This window comes from Camellia sinensis, chromosome 5, assembly GCF_055761805.1.
Source record: "Camellia sinensis isolate YWXY chromosome 5, ASM5576180v1, whole genome shotgun sequence".
Taxonomy (NCBI): domain Eukaryota; kingdom Viridiplantae; phylum Streptophyta; class Magnoliopsida; order Ericales; family Theaceae; genus Camellia; species Camellia sinensis.
In genome coordinates this window covers 42994527-43020529 of record NC_138965.1, presented here as the reverse complement: position 1 = coordinate 43020529, position 26003 = coordinate 42994527, and the positions used below count along the sequence as shown (strand labels likewise).

The 26003-nt window shown below is 34.3% G+C and overlaps 1 protein-coding gene across 1 annotated transcript; it reads right to left on the bottom strand.

Moving 5' to 3' along the window:
* Positions 1-18490: 18490 nt before the first annotated feature.
* LOC114274229 (dof zinc finger protein DOF5.6) lies at positions 18491-21074 on the bottom strand. The gene is made up of 2 exons (XM_028216126.2): positions 20849-21074; positions 18491-19670 (listed from the first exon to the last, which is right to left on the bottom strand). Exons 1-2 carry the CDS (start codon positions 20897-20899, stop codon positions 18798-18800), a joined length of 924 nt encoding a protein of 307 aa, XP_028071927.2. The 5' UTR covers positions 20900-21074; the 3' UTR covers positions 18491-18797.
* Between the last annotated feature and the right edge of the window lie 4929 nt (positions 21075-26003).

Here is a 26003-nt window from a genome sequence, read left to right as displayed (position 1 = left end):
TGATTAGTTCCCGTTTGCCTAATCATCATGCATTGTCTACAACAATCACGACTATCCTCCACCGATAGCCCAAAGCAGTTATTTCTAAACAGAAAATAAATGCACAAATGGATATTCAATCAACATTTCAATTCGGTGTGTGATAAACAATTCAACTACACCCTTTAACCCCATGCACTCCCAATCTCAACAATTCCATTTCATTTCCTCATTTCTCACAATTAATTATCCCAATTAATCAATCAATGTAATTAGGTCATTTTCCATAATTAACATTACAACCCTTAGGTCCCATTTTCATCAATGATTCAACATTTATTCCATTTCTCTATACCAAACATGCACCTAGGTTTATTATAAATAAAACCCCAACTTTTGTAAAATAACACAAAAGCCCCAAACTTTCACAAAATTACCAAATCAACCCCAACATCTCAAAATACCAAAATTTAAAGACAAAATCCATAGAGAGGAGTAGGATATCCCTACCTCAAATTCGGAGCCCCAAGGGAGAAGATGACAAAACCCAACGTGCTCCAAATCCCGAAATTTTCAGATTAAAAAGTAGCCCTCGACGATCAACAACTTTTTTGTAAAGGCCAAAGATGAGCAAATCACTCCTACTAGATCAAAACCTAGAGAAAAGGTAGAGTTCTAGAGTGAGAGGCTCAACAATGATGTTTTTGGAAAAGTAGGAGAGAGAGGAGAAAGTGAAAAAGTGATTTGAAAAGTCAAAACACGGAACTTGAACCCAGTTGCCCCGCTCGAGCGTCAAACACCCCGCTCGAGCGTCACTCACAGACTCCCGCTCGAGCGTCAACCATCCCGCTCGAGCGGCGGATACACACTCCCAGAACTTTTACAGAACCAGGTCTCCGCTCGAGCTTCCAACTCCCCGCTCGAGCGGCACTCACACAACCCCGCTCGAGCGGCCAATTCCACGCTCGAGCGTCCAACCCTGCACAGGAAATACTGGATGGGTGCAATTCCCGCTCGAGCGCCAAAACCCCCGCTCGAGCGGACAGGTCAAAATTTGGGCAACTAGTTTTGGTTTCTAAACTCAACCAACCTGTAACAAACCTGCCCAACACATCCTATAACTCAAATACGAAGTAAAAGGATGTAAACAAGATAATAATCAACTACCAACATCCACGGACACACGTCCAGATCACTGTACAACAAGGGTAAATCCGGGATCGCTATACAATTTGTTCATTGATAGCTTTGGAAGAAATTCCAACCTTCTCTTGAGTCTTTTCCATGACACAGAAGGAAGAAAGGAACAAACAGAGCTTGAACAACTCTGTCTGCACTGTTTTCACTTTAGAACACAAAACAGAGTTTTGCACAAAATTGAAGCGCGACCAGCATTCTCTAGGCCCGGCTGGGCTTCATTGAGGCCTGGCCAGCCCTCAATGTTTGGTCAGCAGTGTATTTTTGTAAAAAACAGAGGGCAATGGCTGAAGGTGAAACAGGGCAAGCTTGGGTCAGACAGAGCTATTCTTGAACATTGTGCATGTGCATGCATGCAATTCTTGTGCATCCGCGTTTACATTATGATCATTGTAATTAATTAATTTACTATTGTTTGTTGTAATTAGTCTCATTAATTATTAAGTGTTGTAATAATTATTATTGTCCCTTGGTAGTCGTTGTACTTAATTAGTTTAAATAGTGAGTTTATTTATCTTGGTTATCCTTGTTGTAATAGCATAGTTAGCTAGTTAATTAACCTTGCTTATTTATTCATTCAGTTTTGTAATAATTAGTTAAATTCGGACTTTTGGACTTTCATTTACACCCTCTTGCACGAGGACAATATTGTAATAATGTGTATGTCTTCCAACCCAACGTCTTTGTCCCTTTTACTTACTTGCTTATGATGGTTTGTTTAGAAACATCATGTTTTTTTAGCATACTCCATGTTTCGCATCCATTTGTCTTGCATGCATCCAAGGTTCGGCTCATTATGCTAACCCGATATCAAATGTCCAAATTCATTGCTTGAATACGTGATTCATCACGTGTCTTGAATGAAATCATATGCCATGCTCATAGCCAAGCCTATAAAATACATAATGTACGAGTTGCATTAGTCATATTGCATTAATTAGGAGCATTCGTATTTTTCTAATAAATTTGCTTTGTTTTGGCTTGGAGTAATAGGTGAGTAATTTTATGTTTCAACATCTTGTATCGACTGTTTGTGTTGCCATGTTACAGCATGAATACCACGAGGCTAATTGCTTAATGATATAACTGTTTGAATGCTTGTAGATGAAGGCTAGATGCTTGAATTGGGATGGTTTGATTAAATGTCCATTTTAGCCCACTTTTTCAAGTGGCAAATTCACAAAACAATTTCAAAACAAAACATAAGATCAAATGTTCCAATTCTTGCAAACTAGTCTATACCTTGTATGTGCATCACATAATACTATATTTAATAATCTGAACAAGAGCATATAATGTAAATAAAAATCACATCATGATTAGTAGAGGCCGATCTTTGATCAGGCGAAGAGGGTGCTCAATTCATGAGCTTCCCCTCTCGTACCTAAGTTCTCGAGCCGAGAGACTTTGGTGATGACGAACTAATGGCCTTTAATACGAGTCTCAAGTTTCCTAAATTTTTCAAAAATATTTAGGTGGCAACTCTAAAATCTGGAAAATCGGTCCATTTTTTGCATTTGATTCAAAATATCGATTTTTCAAAAAGAATTGCCAAATTTGGACTCTTTTTGTGTTTTCACTATTTCACACTGCACTTGTGAAATTAGATTCAGAACCATAGGTAGAGTCCGAACTATAGGTCTATTCGTCTTTCGAAAAGAGCGCGAAAAATCGAGCTACAATAAGTAAAGACAAAAAATGAACAAGCACACACTAAAAGACCCAAAAAGAAAAAACACACAAAAACACAAAAAGAAAAAACAAATAAACAAACAAATAAACAAATTAACACAACTCAAGTTTTCTCACCCAAACCGCTTTAGTATGAACAAAGTTGTAAGAATTGAGGTTCTTGTGTGGTGTCTTAACGTTGTGGTTCCCTTCTCTTTTAATGGGAGTCGTCTCGACGTGGTTTCCAACTTCCTATTCCTAGGTCTAGCCAAATGCAAACTCGCTTCATGTTTGGTCTCAAGCAAATCAAAATAGCAAGGTCTATTATAACCCTTGACCTCATTACGACCAATGAAGTGTCTCCTATCCCACAAGATGTTGGAATTTCTTCCATCTCTATGAGACACTCTCTCATGCAACTCATAACAATAAGGGCAAATATAGCTATACATACCACAATGATGACAAATAAAAACATGGTGTACCTTCTTTTCTTTGGCCTTACCAACTCTACGAAGTTTTAGAAGTCCATCCTGATGTTGAATTTGTTGTTCTCCCTTTCCTTGAGTTCTTGTTTCATGAGATGTAGATGTACTCTATTTTTGCTTTTTGTTATCACCAAAGCCAATGCCACTCTTGTCATAACACATTTGTTGAGATCCAATGATATTGTCTGAAGTCTTTGATCCTTTGTTCCAAAGACCAATGGTAGCCATAGCACACTTGAGCTCTTCCTCTTTCTTCATCATTAGTTCTTCCAAGGCAACTTGAGACATCTCGAGAGTTTCAATCTTTCTTCATACGTTGCATAGATTTGTTGTAGCTCATTCCTCTCTGTATCACAAGTCATGAGTTTTGCACAAAAAGCTTGTCGATCACTAAAAATCTTAAAGGCATCATTCCTAGCCTCGGAAATCTCCTTCTTTAATTTGACATTCTCACTTTCATATGCTTTGAGTTTCTTAGTGAGTTTGTCATTCAATTTGGATAAGTTAACAAAGTCCTTATACAACTTTTCATAAGCTTGCTGAAGCTCTTCATCTTCACTCCTTGAGGATTCATCATCAGTGGCATTCTCAACCGGCCTTTTCGAATACTCTATTTGTCCTTCAGTTTCAGAAGCTGCCATGAAAGTAAGGAATTGTTCATGCCCCTCTTCACCTTGTGCTTTGTTGTCACTTTCATCTTTATCAGACTCAAATTCATCATCCTAAGTGAAAGCGAAGGCTTTCTTCTTCCTCAACCGATTAGGGCATTCTTGAGCAAAATGGCCAAATCCTTGGCATTCATAGCATTGGACTCTTTTAGAGTTCCCGTGTATCCTTCCTTTCTCCTTCTTGGTTATAGAATTAATTTTGAGTTTATCTTTGCCTTCGGATTTCTGAGTGGATTCCGAAAGTTTAGGATTCTTTTTCAGAAAAGACTTTTTAAGTTGTTTTACGAAAGTATTCATAATCTTGGAATCAATATCACAATCCTTATCAGAATCATTTCCAACTCTATGAGCACTACTCAAAGCAATATCATCTTTTTGTTTCTTTTTTAAATTACTATGTGCCTCATAAGTTTGGAGATTTCCAACCAAATGATCCAGCTTGAGGTTGTCAGCATCTTGAGCCTCCTCAAAATTTTTCCCATAATCGTGAATTCTGGTATTTTTTCACCTAAATTGAAGCTGAAATTTATAATGTTACTCAACTTCACATAAAATTCATCAAAGGACTCACTATTTTTCATTGAAAGGTTTTCGAAACTAGACGTGAGCCTTTGAAGTTTTGTGCGTTTAACCGAAGAAGTGCCCTCTTAAATAGTTTGTAAGATATCCCAAGTCTCTTTTGCGACTTCACAATTGCAAATACGACTAAACTTTTCAGGTGTGACGGTGCAAAAGAGAGAATTGATAGCTTTACTATTCTAGCTACTATTTCGGTAATCAATTGTGTCCCACTTATCAATTGGTTTGGGGAAAGTTACACCATCAATGGTAATCGTCGATTCGGTTCACCCATACATGATAGATTGCCAAACTTTTTTATCAATAGATTTTAAAAACGATCTCGTCTGAGTTTTCCAAAAAGAATAATTGGATCCGTCAAGTAGGGGTGGTCGAACCATAGAATTTCCCTCACGAATTGAATCCATTATCACAAATCAAACAAGATCTCGCTTTAATAGTTTTTTTATTAAAAAAAATAGAGCAACGCACTCTGATACCAATTGAAAAATCTTAAAATCGCCTAGATATTGATTTGTGATTATATATCAATTTTAAGCAGTAAATAACAATCCCAATAAAACAATCAAGACAAATCGACACAACGATTTTACGTGAAAAAACCACAATTGGAGTGCATCCAATTGTGATAAGAAAACCACAGGCAAAAGCCACAAAATAATCCACTAAGAATACATAAAGGAATTACACAAGTGTACTCTCAATTACCTAGCGAATGCACTCCCGAATCGAACCGACCCCTATGTGCCTCTTCCAGCCCCGTCTTTACCTCGGAATTGTTTTGTACAACATTAAATCCACAACGCCAATGTCGAATCCATGATGATGAGCCACTCCAGAATCCACCAAAGCTTCAGGCCCAAATTCCCCGGAATCCACTGAAAAATAACTCTCTTTTTTTGAATAAAACAAACTAAACAAATCCTTTGATATAATCCACTCAATTCATGATTAAACTCTCATAGATATCAAATGAAAACCAGCAAAGAAGCTCCAGAAGAAAATCCTAATGCCAAAAAAGAAGATCTGAAAGTCGTAACCCTAAAATCTGATAGAACCACATATTTATAGAAAACAGGGCCGCGATCTCCACTCGAGCGGACTGACTAAAATGCGTGTGACTAAACAGGGTCTACACTCGAGCGTAGGAATGGCCGCTCGAGTGGAAAAAAAAAACTCCCAATACTTTTGTAGGTGAGTGAAACTTTTGAAAGGACGTGATCTCCGCTCGAACGTAGGAATGGCCGCTCAAGCAGAAAAAATAACTTCGACTATAATTTAGCAAAGTGACAGACATGAAAGAATTAACTTCTGAAACATCTCTGCAAGGTACAATTCAGGCTGGATTTGCATCTAAAAGCTCATAGCCTCACTAAAATAAAAGTATAACAAAATTACAACTGAAAGGAGTTTTGTCAAACGGGATTGCCAATAACAAAAACCTAACAATACTCCATGTTCAGGAGAAGAAAGGGGATGTACTCCATTAAATTAAGTTGGTTGGAGTGTCTAAGGTGAAAATCCTAAAAACCACAAGTATACATGGGTCCCGATTCCCGCAAATGAAATATCCATAAAATGGAAAATAGAAGTGTTTGTATGATGACTATATTGGTTAAAGACCCACTGAGTTGCATCCTCAGTTTGGTTGTCCGAATAAAACGGAATGACTCATGAAAGGAGATAAAATAGATCGAGATATAAGTTCAACATAGTATGATTTTGCAAAAGAGTTATAAATGATTTTATCACAGGTATTGTATGTGCATATTACACTTATATCTTTGTTAAGATTCATATATTGTGTTAGATTATTTCTGCTGGGCTTTGACTCACCCTATTTGGGAAAAACATTTTCAGGTGCTAGTGATATGTCTCTACCAAGGACTTAGATTGGGAGGACTGTGGAGCTGAAGGCTCAGTTTTGTTATTTTTGTATTTAACTTTTGCACAGCCAAGGGCTTTAAATGTATTAGACCTAAAGTCCACTTTTGTTGTAACCAAAAACTATCTTGGAAAGTTGTAAGCCTTTAGGGCATTTCTTATCTGTTTAACTTCAATTCTTTCCTGTTATTTGTAGCATATGCTATATATCCAGGGCTAGGCATTATGAATGTATACTGCATATGTTTCCCTTTTGTAATCCCAATTAGATTTAATGGAAGATAATTACATTATTATTATTGTCATTTATGAATGTTGTAGAAGGACTATGGTAGTTATATCAGGGTGTTACAGTTGTTGGTAGACAGGTGTAATTGTTAGCTTTCCCATTTGTGTATAAATAGGGAGATATGTGAGCTAAGTTGATATAGAGATCAAGAGTGAAGAAAACAAAAAGTTATGAGAAGTGTATGATCTGTGAGTTGAGTTGAGAGAGTGAGACTCCTCCCCTTCTGTTTTGTATTTGTTTTGTTCATAGTGAAGCTCTCTCTTTCTCCCGTAGACGTAGGCATTGGGCCGAACCACGTAAATATTTGTGTCTTATTTGTGTGTGTGATTGCTTGTTGATCATTTTCTAGGTGTCTTTAATAACAACAAGTGGTATCAGAGCCAAGGTGAGCGAGTTTCAGAAAAATATAGTGTTTTTCTTCAAAACTAAAATTTTTGAATTGCTCGAAATCACGCTTTGAGTACACCAGAAGGACTGTCTCGACGAAAGCATTCTAGACCAAGAAAAATCAACCCAAAAAGATTATCTATGCGCCTTCACGCACATCGTCAGAGACTTGTCGGAGGATCGCCAGAAAGTTCAGTCCGACGAGGAAGCAGAAGTTGAAGACAACCCTTCTGCTTTTATGTAATAAATATTTATTTGTGAAGATATAGAGCACAAGTCTTGTGTTGGCAGAATGGGTAATACCTAGGTCTTGGAAGTCAACAGTTCAAAACTCTTTGGCAACAAATTTTTTTTTTCCAGAAAATCCACCGGAACCGAAACCGAAACCGAAACCGAGCCACCTAAGCCAAAGACGTCAGCTGATCTGGAGTAATTATCCGATGCTTCGCAGGTGTTCTAGATTTTGTCGATCTGAACCGTTAAACTATTTTGGCTAGATCTAAGCCATTTGAAATCCATTTTTGATGTTCCAATAATGTTTTCCAACTATTTGGAATATTCCAGACACATTCGTATGGTTAGATTTTGCAAATTAGATTTTAAAATTTTTCAATTTTGTTTTGGCAAGTGTTTTTCGACTAATTTGACCAGTTCGAACTCAACGAAGAAGTCTGATCTTTCTGACAGAGATCATTTTCTATACAGACAATTATTGATGAAGGAATCAACATTAACTTTGGGATCCATGATCAAGTTGAATGTTTCCAACTATGGAATTTGGAAGCCCAGAATGGAGGATGTCATGTACTACCAAAATTTGTTTGACTCTATTGAGCTAAATGGAGTTAAACCAGCTGCGAAAAAGGATAAAGACTGGAAGTGAAAGAACTAAAAAACCATTGGTCAAGTCAGACAATGGATCGATCATAGTGTCTTCCACCATGTCGCTCACGAGACTGATTCTTATGCTCTTGGAACAAAATTAGAAGACATGTACCAGTCGAAGACTACTTGAAATAAAGCCCTTCTAATGAGAAGGCTTGTAAATTTGAAGCTGAAAGGCGGTATCTCTGTTGCCGAACACACTAGTGAGTTCTAAAATCTGGTGAACCAACTAGCAATTGTTAAAATGGAGCTGGATGATGAAATGCAAGCCCTATTGCTGCTCAGCTCCTTGCCAGATAGTTGGGAGATGTTGGTGGTGTCCCTCAACAACTCTACACCTAAAGGAAGACTAACCATGAACATGGTCACCAATGCTTTATTTAGTGAAGAGGCAAGAAAGAAAAACAGAAGGCATAGCAGAAGAAGATCTCAAGATAGAGGGAAGTCCAGAGCTGACCAAGGTTCAAGTGTTACCATTGTGGCCAAGAGGGTCACATAAATAAATATTGCTATGCCTTGAAGGGAGAACAAAAACAAGGCAATAGACAGCCAAAGATCGAAGATGGAAACACTACAGTTACTGTCTCAAAGGATATTGCATTATTCTCTGTTAGAGAAGAAGAATTCCTCCATATGTCAGACAACAACACCGAGTGGGTGGTAAATATAGCAGCTTCCTACCACGCCACACCCCAAAATGAGATTTTCAGTATGTACCAAGCTGGAGATTTTAGTATAGTAAAATGGGTAACTCCAGTTTTTCAAAGATTATGGGAATCGGTGATGTTCGCATCCAAACCAAAGTTGGGTGCACAGTGGTGTCGAAAGATGTCAAGCATGTTCCTGATTTCCACCTAAATCTTATTTCAAGGATAGCCTTAGATCGACAAGGCTATGAGAACTACTTCAGCAAAGGCATGTGGAAATTAAAGAAGGGATCTCTAGTGGTAGCCAAATGACAAGCAACTGGTACGTTATACAAGACTCATGTGAATGTGATTTTAGATAGCCTCAATGTAGTAAAAGATAAGGCATCACCAAATTTGTGGCACAAAAAGCTAGGTCACATGAGTGAAAAAGGATTACAGATTCTGGCAAAGAAGTCTCTTGTTCTCTTTGCGAAAGATGCAAAATTGAACCCTAGTGACAACTGCTTATTTGGGAAGCATCATAGAGTCACTTTCCACTCATCATCCAGAAGACAATCAGAGTTGTTGAGTAGAGTATACTTTGATGTATGCGGTCCCATAGAAGTGGAATCTTTGGGTGGTAGAAAATACTTCCTGACATTTATTGATGATGCATCACAGAAGGTATGGGTCTATGTCCTAAAAACCAAAGCTAAGGTGTTCCAGCATTTTCAGACATTCCATGCTATGGTGGAAAGAGAAACCGGAAAGAAGTTGAAGTGTCTCCGAACAAACAATGAAGACGAGTACATGTCAAAGGAGTTTGAAGCCTACTGTGCTACTCGCGGCATCCGGCATGAAAAGATTGTTCCTAGAACCCCATAACACAATGGTGTAGTCGAGCGAATGAATCAGACTATTGTGGAGAAAGTCAGATATATGATCAAAATGGCAAAGCTGCCAAAGTCATTTTGGAGAGAAGTTGTTCGTGTTGCTTATTTTTTGATCAATAGATCGCCATTAGTTCCACTGAATTTTGAGATTCCAAAAAAGGTATAGTCTGGAAGAGAGATTTCTTACTCTCACTTGAGAGTGTTCAAGTGCAAAACATTGGCACACGTATCCAAGGAGCATAGACAGAAGCTGGATGACAAAGCTACTCCATGCATTTTTATTGGCTATGAAGATAAAGAATTTGGATACAGATTATGGGATCCGAAAAATAAGAAGGTCATTCGAAGCCGAGATGTGATGTTTCAACAAGGCCAAACCTTAGAAAACTTTGGACAACCAGCCAAACCCAAAGTTGATGATATTTTAGAAATTGTTCTGAATCCTACACCATCACAACATGCCATTGATGAAGAAGAGCTACTGCAGCATGCGGCCATTGATGTAGAGTTGTAGGATAGATTTCTAGAAGAAGAAGATCCAGAAGAAGAGGGTGTTAAGCAGGGGTAGCCACAACTCCCTCCACTAGAGACTGTCGGTCCATAGTTATGAAGATCAACAAAAGCGCCTAAGCCATCATCAAAATACCCTACTTCTAAGTATATTTTGCTTATTGATGAGGGAAAGCTAGAAAGTTTTCAAGAAGTTTAGAATCATAAGGAAAAGAGTAGCTGGAAGCAAGCTATGCAATAAGAGATGAAGTCCTTGCAGAAACATCAGACTTATGATTTGGTAAAACATCTCTAGGGTTGAAAAGCACTGAAGAACAAATGGGTGTTCAAGTTGAAGAAAGATGGCAGCGGAAAGCTAGTCAAGTATTAGGCTCAATTGGTTGTCAAAGGTTTTGAGTAGAAGAAAGGTATTGATTTTGATAAAATCTTCTCGCTAGTTGTGAAAATGACATCCATTTAACTAGTTTTGGGACTAGGAGCCAGTTTGAATTTGGAACTTGAACAAATAGATGTGAAGATGGCATTTCTCTATAGTAATTTAGAGGAAAAAATTTACATAGAGCAACTAGAAGATTTTGAAATAAAAGGGAAACAAAACTTAGTCTGCAAATTGAAGAAGAGTCTCTACAGCCTCAAACAAGCGCTGAGATAGTGGTACAAGAAGTTTGACTCAATCATGGTGGGTCATGAGTACAAGAAAACTGCTGCAGACCAGTGTGTATATATGTCAGGAAATTTCCCGGTGGAAACTTAATCATACTCCTACTCTATGTTAATGACACGCTGATTGTTAGACAAGATGCCATAGTAATCAGATCACTGAAGAAGGAGTTATCACAGTCCTTTAACATGAAGAACCTAGGCCCTGCACAACAAATTTGGGGCGTAAAAATTATACGTGACAGGAAAGCCAAGAAGTTGTGGTTGTCACAGGAGAAGTATATTGAACGGGTGCTTGCAAAGTTCAACATGAAAAATGCCGAGCCAGTCAATACTCTGCTGGCTAACCATTTCAAGCTGAGCAAGAAGTCTTGTCCCTTCTCTACAAATGAAAGAGAAGAGATAGAGGTAATTCCCTACTCATCTGTAGTAAGTTTGATATATGCAATGGTGTCCACCTGACTAGATATTGCTCATGCTGTTGGAGTAGTGAGCAGATTTCTTTCTAATATAGGAAAAGAGCATTGGGAAGCAGTCAAGTGGATTATGAGGTACCTTAAGGGTATATCTAAAATGTGTTTGTGCTTTGGAGGATCTACTCCAATCTTGGAAGCCTATATGGATTCAGATATGGCAAGTGATCTTAATGGTAGAAAATCTACATCAGGATTTTTGTTTACTTTTGTAGGGGGAGCTGTGTCTTGGCAGTCTAAGCTACAGAAGTGTGTTGTTTTATCCACAACCAAGGCAAAGTATATTACCACAGTGTAAGTTGGAAAATATATGTTGTGGTTGAAGCGGTTTCTCCAAAAACTGGGAATAAAAGCAAGAAAAGTTCACGGTACAGTGTGATAGCCAAAGTGCCATAGACCTGAGAAAGAATTCTATGTACCATTCTCGCATGAAACACATTGATGTTCGGTATCATTGGATACGCGAAGTGATAAAGAAACAGTTATTGAAATTGGTCAAGATTCACACAGATAAGAATCCATCCAACATGCTTACAAGGGTAGTCTCGAGAAACAAACTCAAAGTATGTAGGGACATTGCTAGGATGGACTTCCAATAAGGATCCTACTTCCATGGGTGTGAAGGGAGAGAATTGTTGAGTATCTACACTATGTGAAAATAATGTTGGCTCTGATTCATGGAGCCATGGAAGTCAAATATAACTACTGCAGATTTTGGGCTAGAGATTTTGTGGAGATATTCAGCTAAGCTATTCCCTTGTAGGGTGGCTATATTGATGACTTGCCATTTATTTTGATGGTTGGTTGTTAGTAGGCAAGTGTAACTGTTAGCTCTCCCATTTGTGCATAAATATGGAGAGATGTGAGCTGAGTTGATATAGAGATCAAGAGTGAAGAAAACAGAAAGTTGTGAGAAGTGTATGATCTGTGAGTTAAGTTGAGAGAGTGAGACTCCTCCCCTTCTGTTTTGTATTTGTTTTGTTCACAGTGAAGCGTTCTTTCTTTCTCCCGTGGACGTAGGCATTGGGCCAGACCACATAAATATTTGTGTCTCATTTGTGTGTATCATTGCTTATTGATCATTTTCTGGGTGTCTTTAATCACAACACTTCATTCAAAGCACTATGCATTGCAAAGAGTCAACCCAATTATTCCATAGAAAACTTCAAATTTTGAAGAATAATTCTTATGTTCATTTTCCCCTCAATGGGAACTGATAGAACACAACATAGCAACTGAAAAAAAATAAAAATAAATAAAATACAAAACAAAACAAAACAAAAAACAAAAAAAAGCAGAAAGATTCATTCCATAGTGGCAACTCCTCCAGCAACCTTGACCTTCTCGATTACGTTGTTTGCCTTCTCTTTCGTGACTTCTTGTCCAAGAAAAATCGAGGTTTTCTCTACCAAATCTTTTTCTTCCTCTAATCCTAGATTCGTAAAAGCTCTAACCTCTTTGATGACCTTGATTTTTGCAGTAGCATTAAATTTCTCCAACTTAACATCAAATGTCGTTTTATCTGTCTTCTTCTCCTCAACCTTTGTAGTGGACGGCCCTCCCTAGGGACCCACATCCATGCCTTGTATTGAAATCGGTTGCATCATGGCATGCTTGAGTCTCTCCCTAATAGTTGGACCGATTTAAACACACTCCTCAGTGGGTTGGAAAACAATGCATTCAATGAGAAAAAAATAAAAATACAGCGCATTTAGTTGCATTGTTTCTTTCTAGGGTGTTCAATAAGGAATAAATAATGTCAAAAGAGTTTGAATTCTAATATACATTTCACATATTCTTATAAAATTTTGGAAACAGCTTGCCTCCAGTCCGAGATTGGACTGGACGGTGCCATTTGGTCCGCGGGGGCCAACTACGAGTCCCGTTTTAATAATTCGAACCGTTCAATGCGTAAAAATTGTCGAGTACTACATGTCTATAAAAAATCACATTGATCGGATATCGACAGCTATTTCATCGGATCAGTTTGTTGTCAACCGTTAATTTGTTCATCATCTATTTTTTTTTTTATACAAAACTAACTTGATCACATAGCTATCAATATCCGATTAACGTGATTTTTTACAAGCATATAAGGGGTGTTTGTTTCAGCTTTTCAGAGCCAACTTATGGCTTTGAGCTTTGAAAAAGTTATTTTGGAGTGTTTGGTTAAACTTATTTCAAACAGTTTCTGATTCTAACAGCTTATTTTAACTCAAAAAAACTGATTCTGAGAAGCTGCTCACCCCTTACTTCTGATTATCAGCTTCTGCTGTGGACATGTTAATTAATGATTATACTCTTAAATTTTTTTATTTTTTATTTTTTTAAAAATAGAAAAAGACTCAAATGGACTATAGATTATTATTATTATTTTTTTATGAGAAATGTAGACAAACAAAAAATAAAAATTAATTGAAAAAGTTATTTCACAGCTTATTAACAAACACTACTCAGCAACTTAAATCTATAATCCAACAGCTACACCAAACAGATTAACAACTTCTGATTAAAGTCATAATCTACAATCTGTTAAGTTATAATGTATAAGCTATTTTAACAGCTACACCAAACGGAGCCATAGTACTCAACGAGATCTATATATTGCGGTTCAGATTATCGAAATGGGACTTGTGGTATGTCCCCACAGGCCGAACAGTACCGTCCAGTCTGATCTTAGACTGGAGACAAACTGCTCCTTAAAATTATTTATATATCTATAATTTTTTTTTATATTTTAATACACTTTTTTCCCACAAACGATTAGCATTTCTTTTTTTTATTAAAGCAAAAAACAGAAACATAAAGTTTTGATTCATCAAAAGTCAAGAAGCTAGAATTGAAGGAGTGTCATCTCACTCTCTCCCATAAAAGTTCACTATTTAAAGAAAAAAAAAATTACAACTTATTAATGCAAAAAGCAGGAACAAAAATTCCGTTTCGTTTCGTTACGTTTTATATGTTGTATAAAAGAGTATGTGTTTGGTACCAATATGCTTATTCTTAAATGAAAACATGAAACATGAAATATAACAAAAAATTTCGTGAGAAAACCTAGGAAATTATAGGGAAAAAATGAACAATGAGAAACAAAAAGACAGCAATAAAATATTAACAGATTATTAGATAATAAGTTCAAAACTAATACAACAATTCAAATCGATTCGATAATCGTAATATATTTAATTTATTGTGTTTGTCACACAAAAAATAGATTATTTTTTTAAAAAATGCACTTGATGCACTTGACATCCATTTTTTCAGAGACAAAGGCGATAAATTATGTTAGGTTTTATTTCTTGGCAATCCCGTTTGACAAAACTCCTTTGAGTTGTAATTTTATTCGCATTTTTATTTCAGTGAGGCTATGAGTTGTTAGATGCGAATCCAACCCGAATCAAGCATTTCAGAGAAGTTTGTGATGATAAAGCTTTCAAGATTGCCACTTCGCTGATTATGACGGGGATCGAGCTGCCTGTTCGATCATGTTTTATTTTTCCAGATTTTCCAGTTTTGGCCTGTCCGCTCGAGCGGAGGAACAGGCGCTCGAACGGGGATTGGAAGCTCTCAGCATCTCTGCAGTCGCCTGTAAAAATACTGGAATGTGTGATTTTACGCTCGAGCGGATGATCCTACGCTCGAGCGCATCTCAGTTTGTTCGCACGCAGTTTTTGGTCAGTCCGCTCGAGCGGGCTGTGGTGAGCTCGAGCGGAGATCGCGGGACAGATTCTATAAATTTGCATGTTGGGTCAGATTTTAGGATAACTTCTCCAGATCTTCTTTTTGGTTTCTAGGGTTTATATCTGGGGATACTTTGGGAGTTTTCTTTGATGTTTTTATTGAGTATTCAACTCATGATCTAAAGAGAGTACATCAAAGGTTTGTTTGTTATCTACAAAAGAGAGAGTTATTCTTCAGTTGTGGATTCTGAAGAATTCGAGCCTGAAGCTTTGGTGGAATCCGGAGTGGCTCATCAGAAAGACTATTCCGTGGTGAAGATGGGGTTGGAAGAGGCACATAAAGGTTGGTTCAATTAGGCGTTGTGGATTCGCTAGGTAATTGAGAGTATACCTGTGTAATTCCTTTAAATCTTCTTAGTGGATTGTCTTGTGGCTGTTGCCCGTGGTTTTTTGATCACAGTTGGAGGTGTCCAATTGTGGTTTTTTCCACGTTAAATCGCTGTGTCTCTTTGTCTTGATTGTTTGATTGTTTGATTGGGATTGTTATATTCTGCTTAAAATTGATACATAATCACAAATCAACATCTAGGGGATTTCTAGATTTTTCAAATTAAATATATTGCAATTATCGCATCAACTTAATTTTTTTGTGAACAATACACACGAAATGTCTTACAAAATAAACATTTTAAATCGTCAAAGTTCTGTGATGAGTTCTACAGACCAGGACAACATCCTCCAGTCCAGATTTTGAATTGGAAGAAAGCCCAACCCTTCATAATATACCTATTTTGACTTTTTTATTGAAATTGTTTTTTTTACCTCTATGTTTGGAACATGATTTGAACAACATATAATATTAATGCATTGATGATACATAAAACGATAATTTTCTCTTCTTCACTCAATCATTTCGCACCTTACTTCACACAGGTTTCCCTTGCCCTAATGAAAAAGGAGGACTTGGATGGATTTTGCTCTCCCATCGAGTCCCGACCCCAATCCCAACCCTAGACCCAATTATATTTATTAATATATTTATAATATATAATTTAATTTTTAAAATTTAATAAGATTAAAATATTATGCTTAACATTTATTTTCACATTTTTATTTTTTTATCTTATATATTTTAATCTCATCACTGATAAATTATTATCCAAAATATAATATATTATCTCTCATTTTAATTCTTATTTGTATCCTAAAGCTACAAAATTAACTCCTTCCCGTCCACCCCACTCCAGAGGACGACACATCCGACAACCTCATTGCCATTCATATCAAATAATATTCATACTTTAGTATCAGTCAATGTGATATTACGGTTTTGGACATTAGATTTATTACAAAAAATGAGGAATAAAATTACTTATCTCTATTCATTTTTTATGAATAATCAAAGACAAATTCATTTTCATCAATAAAGTTGATCTTTTTTGCTGATCAAAAAAAAAAAAAAAAAAGACAAATTCATTTTCTTTTTGCTTTTATCTTTTTCATTTTCTTTCCTTTCTCCTTAACACCTTCAAAAACCAAATAAATGAAAGAAGGTTTAAAATCTTGTTATTGCAACAGGAACCTTCGTGGGCTTGTGATTGCTGGGCCGAGTTGTAAATCTAAACCTAGTTGGCTTCATTTGGAATGTGGGTTGGTTTTTTTGTCTTTTAACTATTCTAGTTTTGAGTTGAAAAGTCTCGTTTGGAATAAACTTTTTGACTTTTTTGATTTTTGTGAGAGAAAAAATGAAATGATTATAATTTAGATGTAACATTTTGTTTTATTAAACTAAAACGTCTATTATATCTTTTTATGACTACTTTAGCCCCAACCCAGCCCAATCCAACTTCTCAAACGAGTGTTTAGGGTGAATGTTTGGGTTGTGTCCTATGTTGTGGGCGCAAAACTGTGCATGGGCTTCATGCCAATTTTACCTCCCAGTGAACATTACTATATTTAGATATATTGGTGCATAAATAAATGAATAAAATGGTTAATTACCTTTTCATCCTAAAAGTATGCAAGTTGTGTCATTTTAATCTCTAATATTTAAGTTATATCATAGGTTAATTACACTTATCACGCTTATAGTTTGATTCAAATTTTACTTTGATTTTTATAGTTTCAAATTAAATAGTTTCGTCCATATACTGTATATTTAATTTAAGTTTGAACCTTCAGTTCAAGTTGGAAGTTAAAGTTAATAATTTTGAGACATTTTGCAGTCTCTTAAGGTGTACATATAGGAAATAATAATGAAAATTTAAGTGAAAGGACCAAATTGAAGCTTGAATTAAAGTGCAAAAATCATATTGTTTAATTTGAAATTATATAGAGACTAAAGTGAAATTTAAATCAAAATATAATAGAATAATATTTCGTAACTCGAAATTCTATCGCCTCGAATGGCTCAACTACCTAAAACGACGTCGTTTAAGGCTTTTTTTTTCCCCCTATTATATCTTTGAAACAGAGGGAGAAAGAGAGAGAAAGAGAGAGAAGAGAGAGGAAGAGGGAACAGAGAGAGAGAGAGGGAGGCTCCGATCTTTGATCACAACCAATTGACGTCGACGTCGGACGCCACAACTGTCCAGCCACAACTAGTCAACGTCGGACGCCGCCTCCGATCTCCGATTCTTCTCCACTGCCCAACCACAACTAGTCGCCCCCTCCGATCTCCGATTCTTCTATATATATATATATATATATTGTGATTGTTTGTTATTGTTGATGATAATGTGCTGGTATTGTTGATTTGGTATTGATGATGATGATGTGTTGTTGTTGATATTGTTGATGATGATGATGTATTGTAGATTAGGAAATATGCATCATTTAGTGTTAATGATGATGATGATCTAGTGTTGATGATGATGATCTTAGGTTGCTTTGTTGATGATGAATCATCTGGTGTTGATGACGATGATGATGTTGATGATAATGATATGTTGTTGATGTTAATGCTCTCTCTCTCTCTCTCTCTCTCTCTCAGTTCCCCAGCGCCCTCCTCTCTCTCTCTCTCTCTCTTTCTTCATCTTCATCTTCGCCAGAGAGAAAAGGAAAGGAAAAAAAAATTCAAAAACGACGCCGTTTTTGAATTCAAGCCATTTCGGGCCAACTCTGTTTCGAGCTACGTAGCAGCTCTGAATATAAAATTCTCCCTTATATCAATTTGTTCCAAATAGATAGCATTAAATCCAGGTATAAATGCATTTAAAAAAAATTTACCAAGCTCAACACATCAGCACACAAAAGTTACATGGCTAGAAAAGGATACACCAAGTTCTCTAAGTTCTAGCGATCTTTAAAAGAAAACAAACAAAAAAAAGTTCTTTAAGTTCTAGCTATCTTCAATAAATAAATAAATAAATAAATAAAAGTTCTCTAAGTTCTAAAACATTTTTTTATGCAACTAAAAAAGCAATATAATATCTTCCTTGAAATCTCAACTAAAGCCTAAGACTTTGAATGCTTTACATATAAAATGTAGAATATGTTTGAACAACACCAAAATAAATAAATAAAAGGATGGAGAGAACAACCTTTAGGCACTATCTAAAGCAGTCATTTTTGAACGCTCACATTCTCAATCACACTCAACAACACTAGGTTAAATCATTTAAAGGATAAAAATAAAAATCCTTCATAGAAAGAAACATTAAAAACCTTTCCATCAAAGGCACATATATACTTAATCAGAAGTATTAATATAAGTCCTAGATTATGTTTAGGTTTCTTCATGCACAGCCGTTGATTGAGCCAACCTGCAATTTCGAACCATTGATTACAAAGGGTATAGACTAATAATGGGTTTGTTGTAGATGATCCATAAGAGCTAATATTTTACAAAGATATGAACCCCACATAGGTGAGTTCTATATATCTATGAAAGAAATAAGTGCTCCACAATGTTATGTAAATGCTCTTATGATCCATACTCATTCATCAATCCTGTCCATGATCCCATGCTATTGAGATACCCAAAAGAGTCCTTCCCAGCATCAGAACATTCTTGATCATGCCACTCAATGGCCAAAAGTTTGGTGTTTGGCTTCACATCCATTGTGGTTTGATTCTCAATATGTTCTTCATATGGAAGCATTATCCTCTGATAAGTGTCCATAAAAGGTCCCGGACCACTTAGATTTGCTTCTGGCGTATTGAATAATTTCTCTCCAAACGGAGAGCATAAGCCATGAAAATTAGGTGTCAACCCATGATCATGGCTCATGTCATGACCAAGCCCACCCATCATTGCCAAGTCACCATTCCCCATGAAACCTTCATATCTACTTTCCATAAAATCAATGGGCCTAGGGTTTTCAAGCATGGCATTGGCATTATACTTGCTCTCCAAGAAAGTAGGGTTTCCAACTCCCCCATGGTTCCCCAGCAAGTTAGTGAGGTGAGAAAATGGCACTTCAGGGAAAGAAAGCTGTAGATCGGTCGGACTGTGCGATGATGATCCGCTAGAGTTTTGGTGGTTGACTGATTTATTATCATTTGATTTCTTGGTAGAAACTTTCTTGTTTTTCCTACATCCACCGCCAACCGGTATGTTCCTCAGTGTCCCTCCTTTAGTCCAGTACCTCCTACAGGTCTTGCAGAAGTACCTCGGTTGTGTAAGGCTATAGTTGTTATAGTAGCAAAACTTGGTATGGGTTGAGTCACACCGTGGGCACTTTAGGGCTTGGTCATGTTGGGGCCTAAGCCTTCTTTCCATCAAGGGTCTTGGGCATGTGAACATGTCCCCAGATGGGGAAGAAGAATCCATTGGAGAGTCATCGTGGATCGTCTCCTGACATGCAAATGTGTCAAAGTAGTCATTAGAATAATTCAAGTTAACTTCAGTTATATCGATTAGAATGTCCATAAGCTAAAGTTCCAAAGATAGCAATTCCCACATCACACACAACCTATATGAAGTGTGTTATCAAATAAATTATTATAAGCTTCCAAATTTAGTGAAATTTGTTTCGAATTTGAGTTACAAATATTGAAAAGATAAATAAAGAAGATAAGACTGCTTGCTTACTATCTAAGATATTGAAATAAGTCTAAATAATTAACTGAAATGCTACTTAGGCCTCGTTTGTGAACAGGCTAATTTAGTAACTTTTTGGCTTTTTAACTAAAAAGGTAGATAAAAAAAACTTGTATGTTTGGGATGACTTTTGGCTAATTACAAAAAGATGTGCAAAAAGTAGAGAGAAAAGAGAATCTTTGACTTTTTGGTATGGGTTGTTGGCTTTTTGGCTAATTTAGTAACTTTTTGACTAATTGGCTAAAATAGCCTCTTGCCAAACGAGGCCTTACTCCAAAGAGATCTTAAAAACTATCCCAAATATGAAATTTATCGTGTAAATTTATTATTGTGATACCAAAATCAGAATAAATCTCGTCTGTAAATTCCAATACTTTGTAAACCATTATGTGATTGAATTACAGTCTTTCTTTCGTTTCTATTTTCAAAAGCAACCCCTTCTAGCTTTTTGAATTAAGGGCCTACATGGTTAGCTCTTTTTGTATATCTGCCTTGTTATCATAGCTTTCACATAATCTTAGACCATGTTGGCCATTAAAAATTGAAAGGGAAAAATCTTGAGGACATTGGAAAATTTATAGGTTTCATTTGACACGGTGTTTAAATTTTGAAAATGCCAAACATCCACGTCAAAGAAACTTACACAGAAGAGAGACAAAATTAAAAATATGCATGTCTCTGTAAAAAAATGTATGTGGGAAATATAGACTTTTTGAGGGGAAAAAAAAATCATGACAAGAAGGGTAATGTCATACTAATAGAATTTTTTTATTTTATTTTATTTTATTTTTTTACAAAAAAAAAAAAAAATTATGCAGAATGATATCATCATTTATTTGAAGTCAAAATACTATTGTCATGACTCTTAATTGCATATGAAAATGAAAATCACAAAATTTCTTTTTGTGGAGAAGAGAAGGCATGACATATACCTGTAGCCAATCAGAAGAATCCATGCAAACTTGGAGAGAAGTAAGAGCCATTGAACAAACTTCACTGAGCAAAGTGGGCAATTGATGATCAGGCAAATCCTTTAAGAACACTGCATTTCACTCCTTGTGCTAATGTGTGTGTGTGTTAGAGAGAGAGAGAGAGAGAGAGTGATGGTTTGTGTGGGAGGGTTGGAAAGAGGAGGGGAGTGAGAGTTGTGAATAAGAAGGAAGAAAAAGGCAGTGGGTGGTGGTGGGAGTAGCTTCGCTAGCGGCTGCATGCTACCGTCGGTGGAAACTTAAGTGGGCCCCACACTGTCACCCCATTGTCTCATATAGAATTGTGGATTTTTATGTCTAGTTTGGGAATAGGTTGTTTTACTAATTTTTTGATTTTTTATTAAAAAAAAATTATAGAAAAATAGAGAGAATTATGTAATAATTTATAGTTTTTTTTAAACCTTTTAACTAAAATATATAATTCATAAACGAGACCTTAACCTAATAAATATTAGATATAGTTGTAATACTACATGTCAATATTATTAATTAATCAAAAAAATTTACATCATCAGATTATAAAGTGTGTGATTGGTTAGTGGAAAATAAAAACAACAATATTAGGAATTTAAAAAAATTTACTCAGCAAAAAAAATTTTGTGTACTTAATTTTCTATTATGGCGTGGGATCTACACTCATACCAGTGTGTGGTGTTTGAGGTTTTGCTCGTTTGGTGTTTTTTTTTTTTTTAAGTGGATTTTTTAAAAAATTTAGAAAGTTTTAGGCTTTTAGATTCAATTCGATAAGACAAATCAGAAAATAAAAATAAAATTTAAAAATCCAAAAAAAGTCAGATTAAACAAAAATAATTAAAAGAAAATAGACTTTTTTGGTTTATTTTGACTTTTCAAATTTTTTTATAGATCTTTTTATTTTATTTTTATTTTTTAGATTCGTCTAAACAAGACGGACTGAAAAAGTAAATATATATATATATATAATTGACATAATTTTTTTAAAAAAAATAGTAAAGATTAAAAAAAAAAAAAAAAGGTGGCTTATTTAGGGATTCCCAAACACCCAAGAACTGTCTAGCACTTCTCGGAGAAGAAAGAAAAAAGATTAGTTCTAGACTTGGTGGGCTCATTTTTTAATCAGTTTTGGTAATTTGAATTGTTTATTTTTAAGACTCATATAATAAATTAAGATGATCGGATATTGATAACTATATATTTGAATCACATTTATTTTAAAAAAATAAACGATAATTATAATTTCAAGAGTAATCATTCATTTTTTGGAATACAAATGTGATTTAAACGTACAGCCATTGATAACTAGTCATCTTAATTTTTTATATAACTATTCTACTCAATAAGTACTAAAAAGTAAGCAGTTCGGATCACTAAAGTCAGTCCCAAAATGAGCTTATCAAGTCAAATATTCTCTCAAGTTGAGATAATCAATTTGAGAAAATCCAAACCCAAGAAGAAGTAAAAAAAAAAAAAAAGGCAATACTGGGGATACCAAAAAAATTATCAAATATTCTATACCTATGTGCCACACCTATATAAGTGTTGTCCTCATTTGTTTTGGAAGATAGAGATGGGATTGGGATTGAGACAGAGGTGGGACTCACTATATATGGTATGTTTGTTTTGGGAGATGAAGAGTGGATTCATAATCTCATGAGATTAGGATGGACCTTAGTGTTGGGATTGAGATGGAGGAGGTGAAGATGGTATTAAGAAATTAGTTCCATAGGATTAGGTTTTTTTATTTTTCATTTTTTTATTTACATGTTGGCCTTTTTTTTTAACATTAATGTTTAATATTTTTGTATTTTTTGTTAAATAAAAATCATAATTTTATTTGTTTAATATTTTATATTTCTTTTATAGAGTAATAATTTAACAATCCCCACATTAACAACTACCATTAAAACAAACACAATTTCACTTAATCCACTCAGTATCAATCCCCTTACTAATAATCTCATCACTATCAATTTCTTCCATTCTAACTCTGAAAACAAACGGGGTTTAGAGTTGTTTAGTATTTTTGAGAAAAAAAAAAAGTATTATGTAATTAAAATTCATTTTTAAAGTGTAAGTTCAACAATACAAAATCATACATTACTTATCAAAATAAATTTATTGACAATTTTCTGGATTCCTGGAACAAGAATTTTATTTGTCACCATTAACGTGGACTACATTGATTGGTGACCCTGTATAAAATGATGTTATCTTTATACTTAATATTTATTATTATTTTTTTAATCTCACTCGTTATTCTTCTACATCAAATATTGAAGTATATAGTTTTTCTTTATCAAATCATAACAATAAATCATATAATAGAGAAAAAAAAACTAAATTAAAAATATATCTCTTGAGATTTGCTTAAAATATGAATTGTCTATTGTGATTTTGAAAATTACAAATACCTTCTTATTATAATTTTTTATTTAACAGAAAAAATAAAATTTTTAACTTCACTTCTTATACAACAATAAAATTATATGAATTATTAATTGAAACATACTTCTGATATCATTAAAAATTATTAATTGACTTATTGATTTATTAATAAAAGAAAATTATTTGTTATCAATTAGAAACTTGAAGAGACAATATGCAATTTCTAAAATTATAGGAGGTAATTTATATTTTAAGCAAATTTCAAAAATTGTATTTGTAATTAAGCACAACTTCTCTCCAGTCCATTTTCAAACTAGACGGTGTTGTTGAACCGTGGTGGGGCCGACTCTAGGCTCATCTCAACCATTCAATGTATAAAATTCATTAATTACATAATCCCTGTAAAAAATTATATTGATCAGATTATATTTGTGTCTGTAATTTATTTTTAAAATTATAATTGTCATTGAAACAAATTCAAACTAATCAAATAACTATCAGTATCCGATCGACGTGATTTTTTTATAAGAATGATATACTCAACGAATTTTATCTATAACGATTTAAATTATTGACATAAGTTCAAAATTAAGCCCATCACAACTAAATAGCACAAACTCAATTTAAATTGGTACGGGAGAGAAGCACCGGCCTTTATAATTTATCCTTAAAACAATTAGTAAATGTAAATTATTTGTTAGTCTTAGGTATTATATGGTGAAATTCATCTTGATGGAATGATAAATAATGATTAGTGCCAAGTAACTTCAAAAAGGTATTTAATAATTTTCCCTCCTTTGATAAAAATTAAAAAAAATTAAAATCCCTCTTTAGCTCAGATTGGCTAGATCGTGACTTTGCTAGAAAACCAATGGCTAGGATTTAATCACATGGTCTTTCAATCAAATTAGGTCTCGTTTGGAAACAAATTAGTTTAGTAATTTTTTTACTTTTTATAAAATAAAATAAAAAACACAAAAAAATAAAAAGAATGATATGATAACTTATAGTGATTTTATAACTTTTTAATTAAAATATATAATTACTAAACGAGACCCGAGAGCGATTAGATGGGAGCGTGTTAAAAAAATACTAAGAACTCTAAATATTGTATTAATATTTTATATTTATGTAAGATCTACACCATATAAATTTTATGTAAATCTTATATTCACATTTAATTAAAAAAAAGTTGAAGCTTGCCTTTAGTCCACCATCTGAACAGGAGGGTCAAGTTCGACCCATTAAGTCTATTTTTTGTCTTCTTTTTGATAATTCAAATAATTTACATTTTATATTTTGTTGAGTACTTTATACTTGTAAAGAATTACGTCGATCGAGTAACAGATAATATATATTCAGATCACTTTTCATGAATTGTTAATTTTTTGATCATTTATTTTTTTAGATAAGAATGATTTGAATAGATAGTATTTGTTATGTGATCGAAATGATTTTTTTATAAAAATAATGGGGTGAATATATTTTAAAATATGATCAATTTTAATTATCAAAAAAATTTAAAAATAAATCCAATAAACCAAATTAGATCGCCTGTCCCAGATCTGGACGAGACACTGTCCGGATCCTATAAAAATATTAATAAAATATTTAGATAAAGTGTTAGGATTTTCTACGTCAGAAATCACGGCGTCGTGTTCAACAAAGTCATGTCATGTCTGACGTGACAGAAGCGAGAGAATATTTGGGTCCGCAGTTCAATAATGACCAAAAAAGTAAAAAAAATATTAAAAAAAAAAAAAAGTGCAACTCCTCTCCAGTTTAAAATCCAACTATGCCCTCGCCGCCTTGTGAAATTTTTGGGTTAAAATATAAAAATAATTATAAAAAGATAAAATAAATTAAAAAGTAAATAAAATAAAATTTACATTTAAAATATAATAATTTTATTTTTTCTTTTATAAAAGTAAAAAAATTATCACAAACGAAATTTTTTAAACCCAAGTTAAAAAATCAAAAGTAAACCCAAATCCCAACAAAACCTATGTTGTTGAATTTTGTTGTGAGCTTGTCACAAAATTTACATCTATGATTTGAACGGTTCAATATATAGAATTTGTCAAATATTTTATTTTTGTAAAAAATTACTTTAATCAGATATTTATAGTCACTTAATTTGATTAAATTTATGTCAACGATAATTATAATTTTAATTTTAAAAATAAATTATTGGCACAAATGTGATTTGATTAAATAGTTATTGATATTCAATTAACTTGATTTTTCACATAAATAAAATACTCAATGAATTTTATATATTAAATAATTTATATTATCGATGTAAGTTTTATGATAAATTGCTGGAGTCCAATAAAACACTATTTAAAAATTTTACCTACAGATGCTAATTCTTAAAAAAAAAAATAAAAACATAAAAAAAAAAATTTAAAAAAACAAGGAGAGAAACAAAACAGAAAGAGCACTCCACTTGTGGACCCCTCTCGCTCTCTCTATCTAAAGAATGAAAGGAACCAACTACAACTGCTAAAACTCAGTGGACAGTGGACCCTCTCGCTCGCCCCTTGCAAGCAAGGTATATCCATTCCCACGTGTCTTCTCTTGCAGTCACCACGTGTCACCTTTCACTGTTAAAAAAAAATCAATCCAATACCACTACGGATGTTTTGAGAAAATGATTAAAAATTAATTTTTAATTTTTTTAAAAAAAAATATATAATAAATGTGAAAGATAATATAACTTAAAATGGATTAA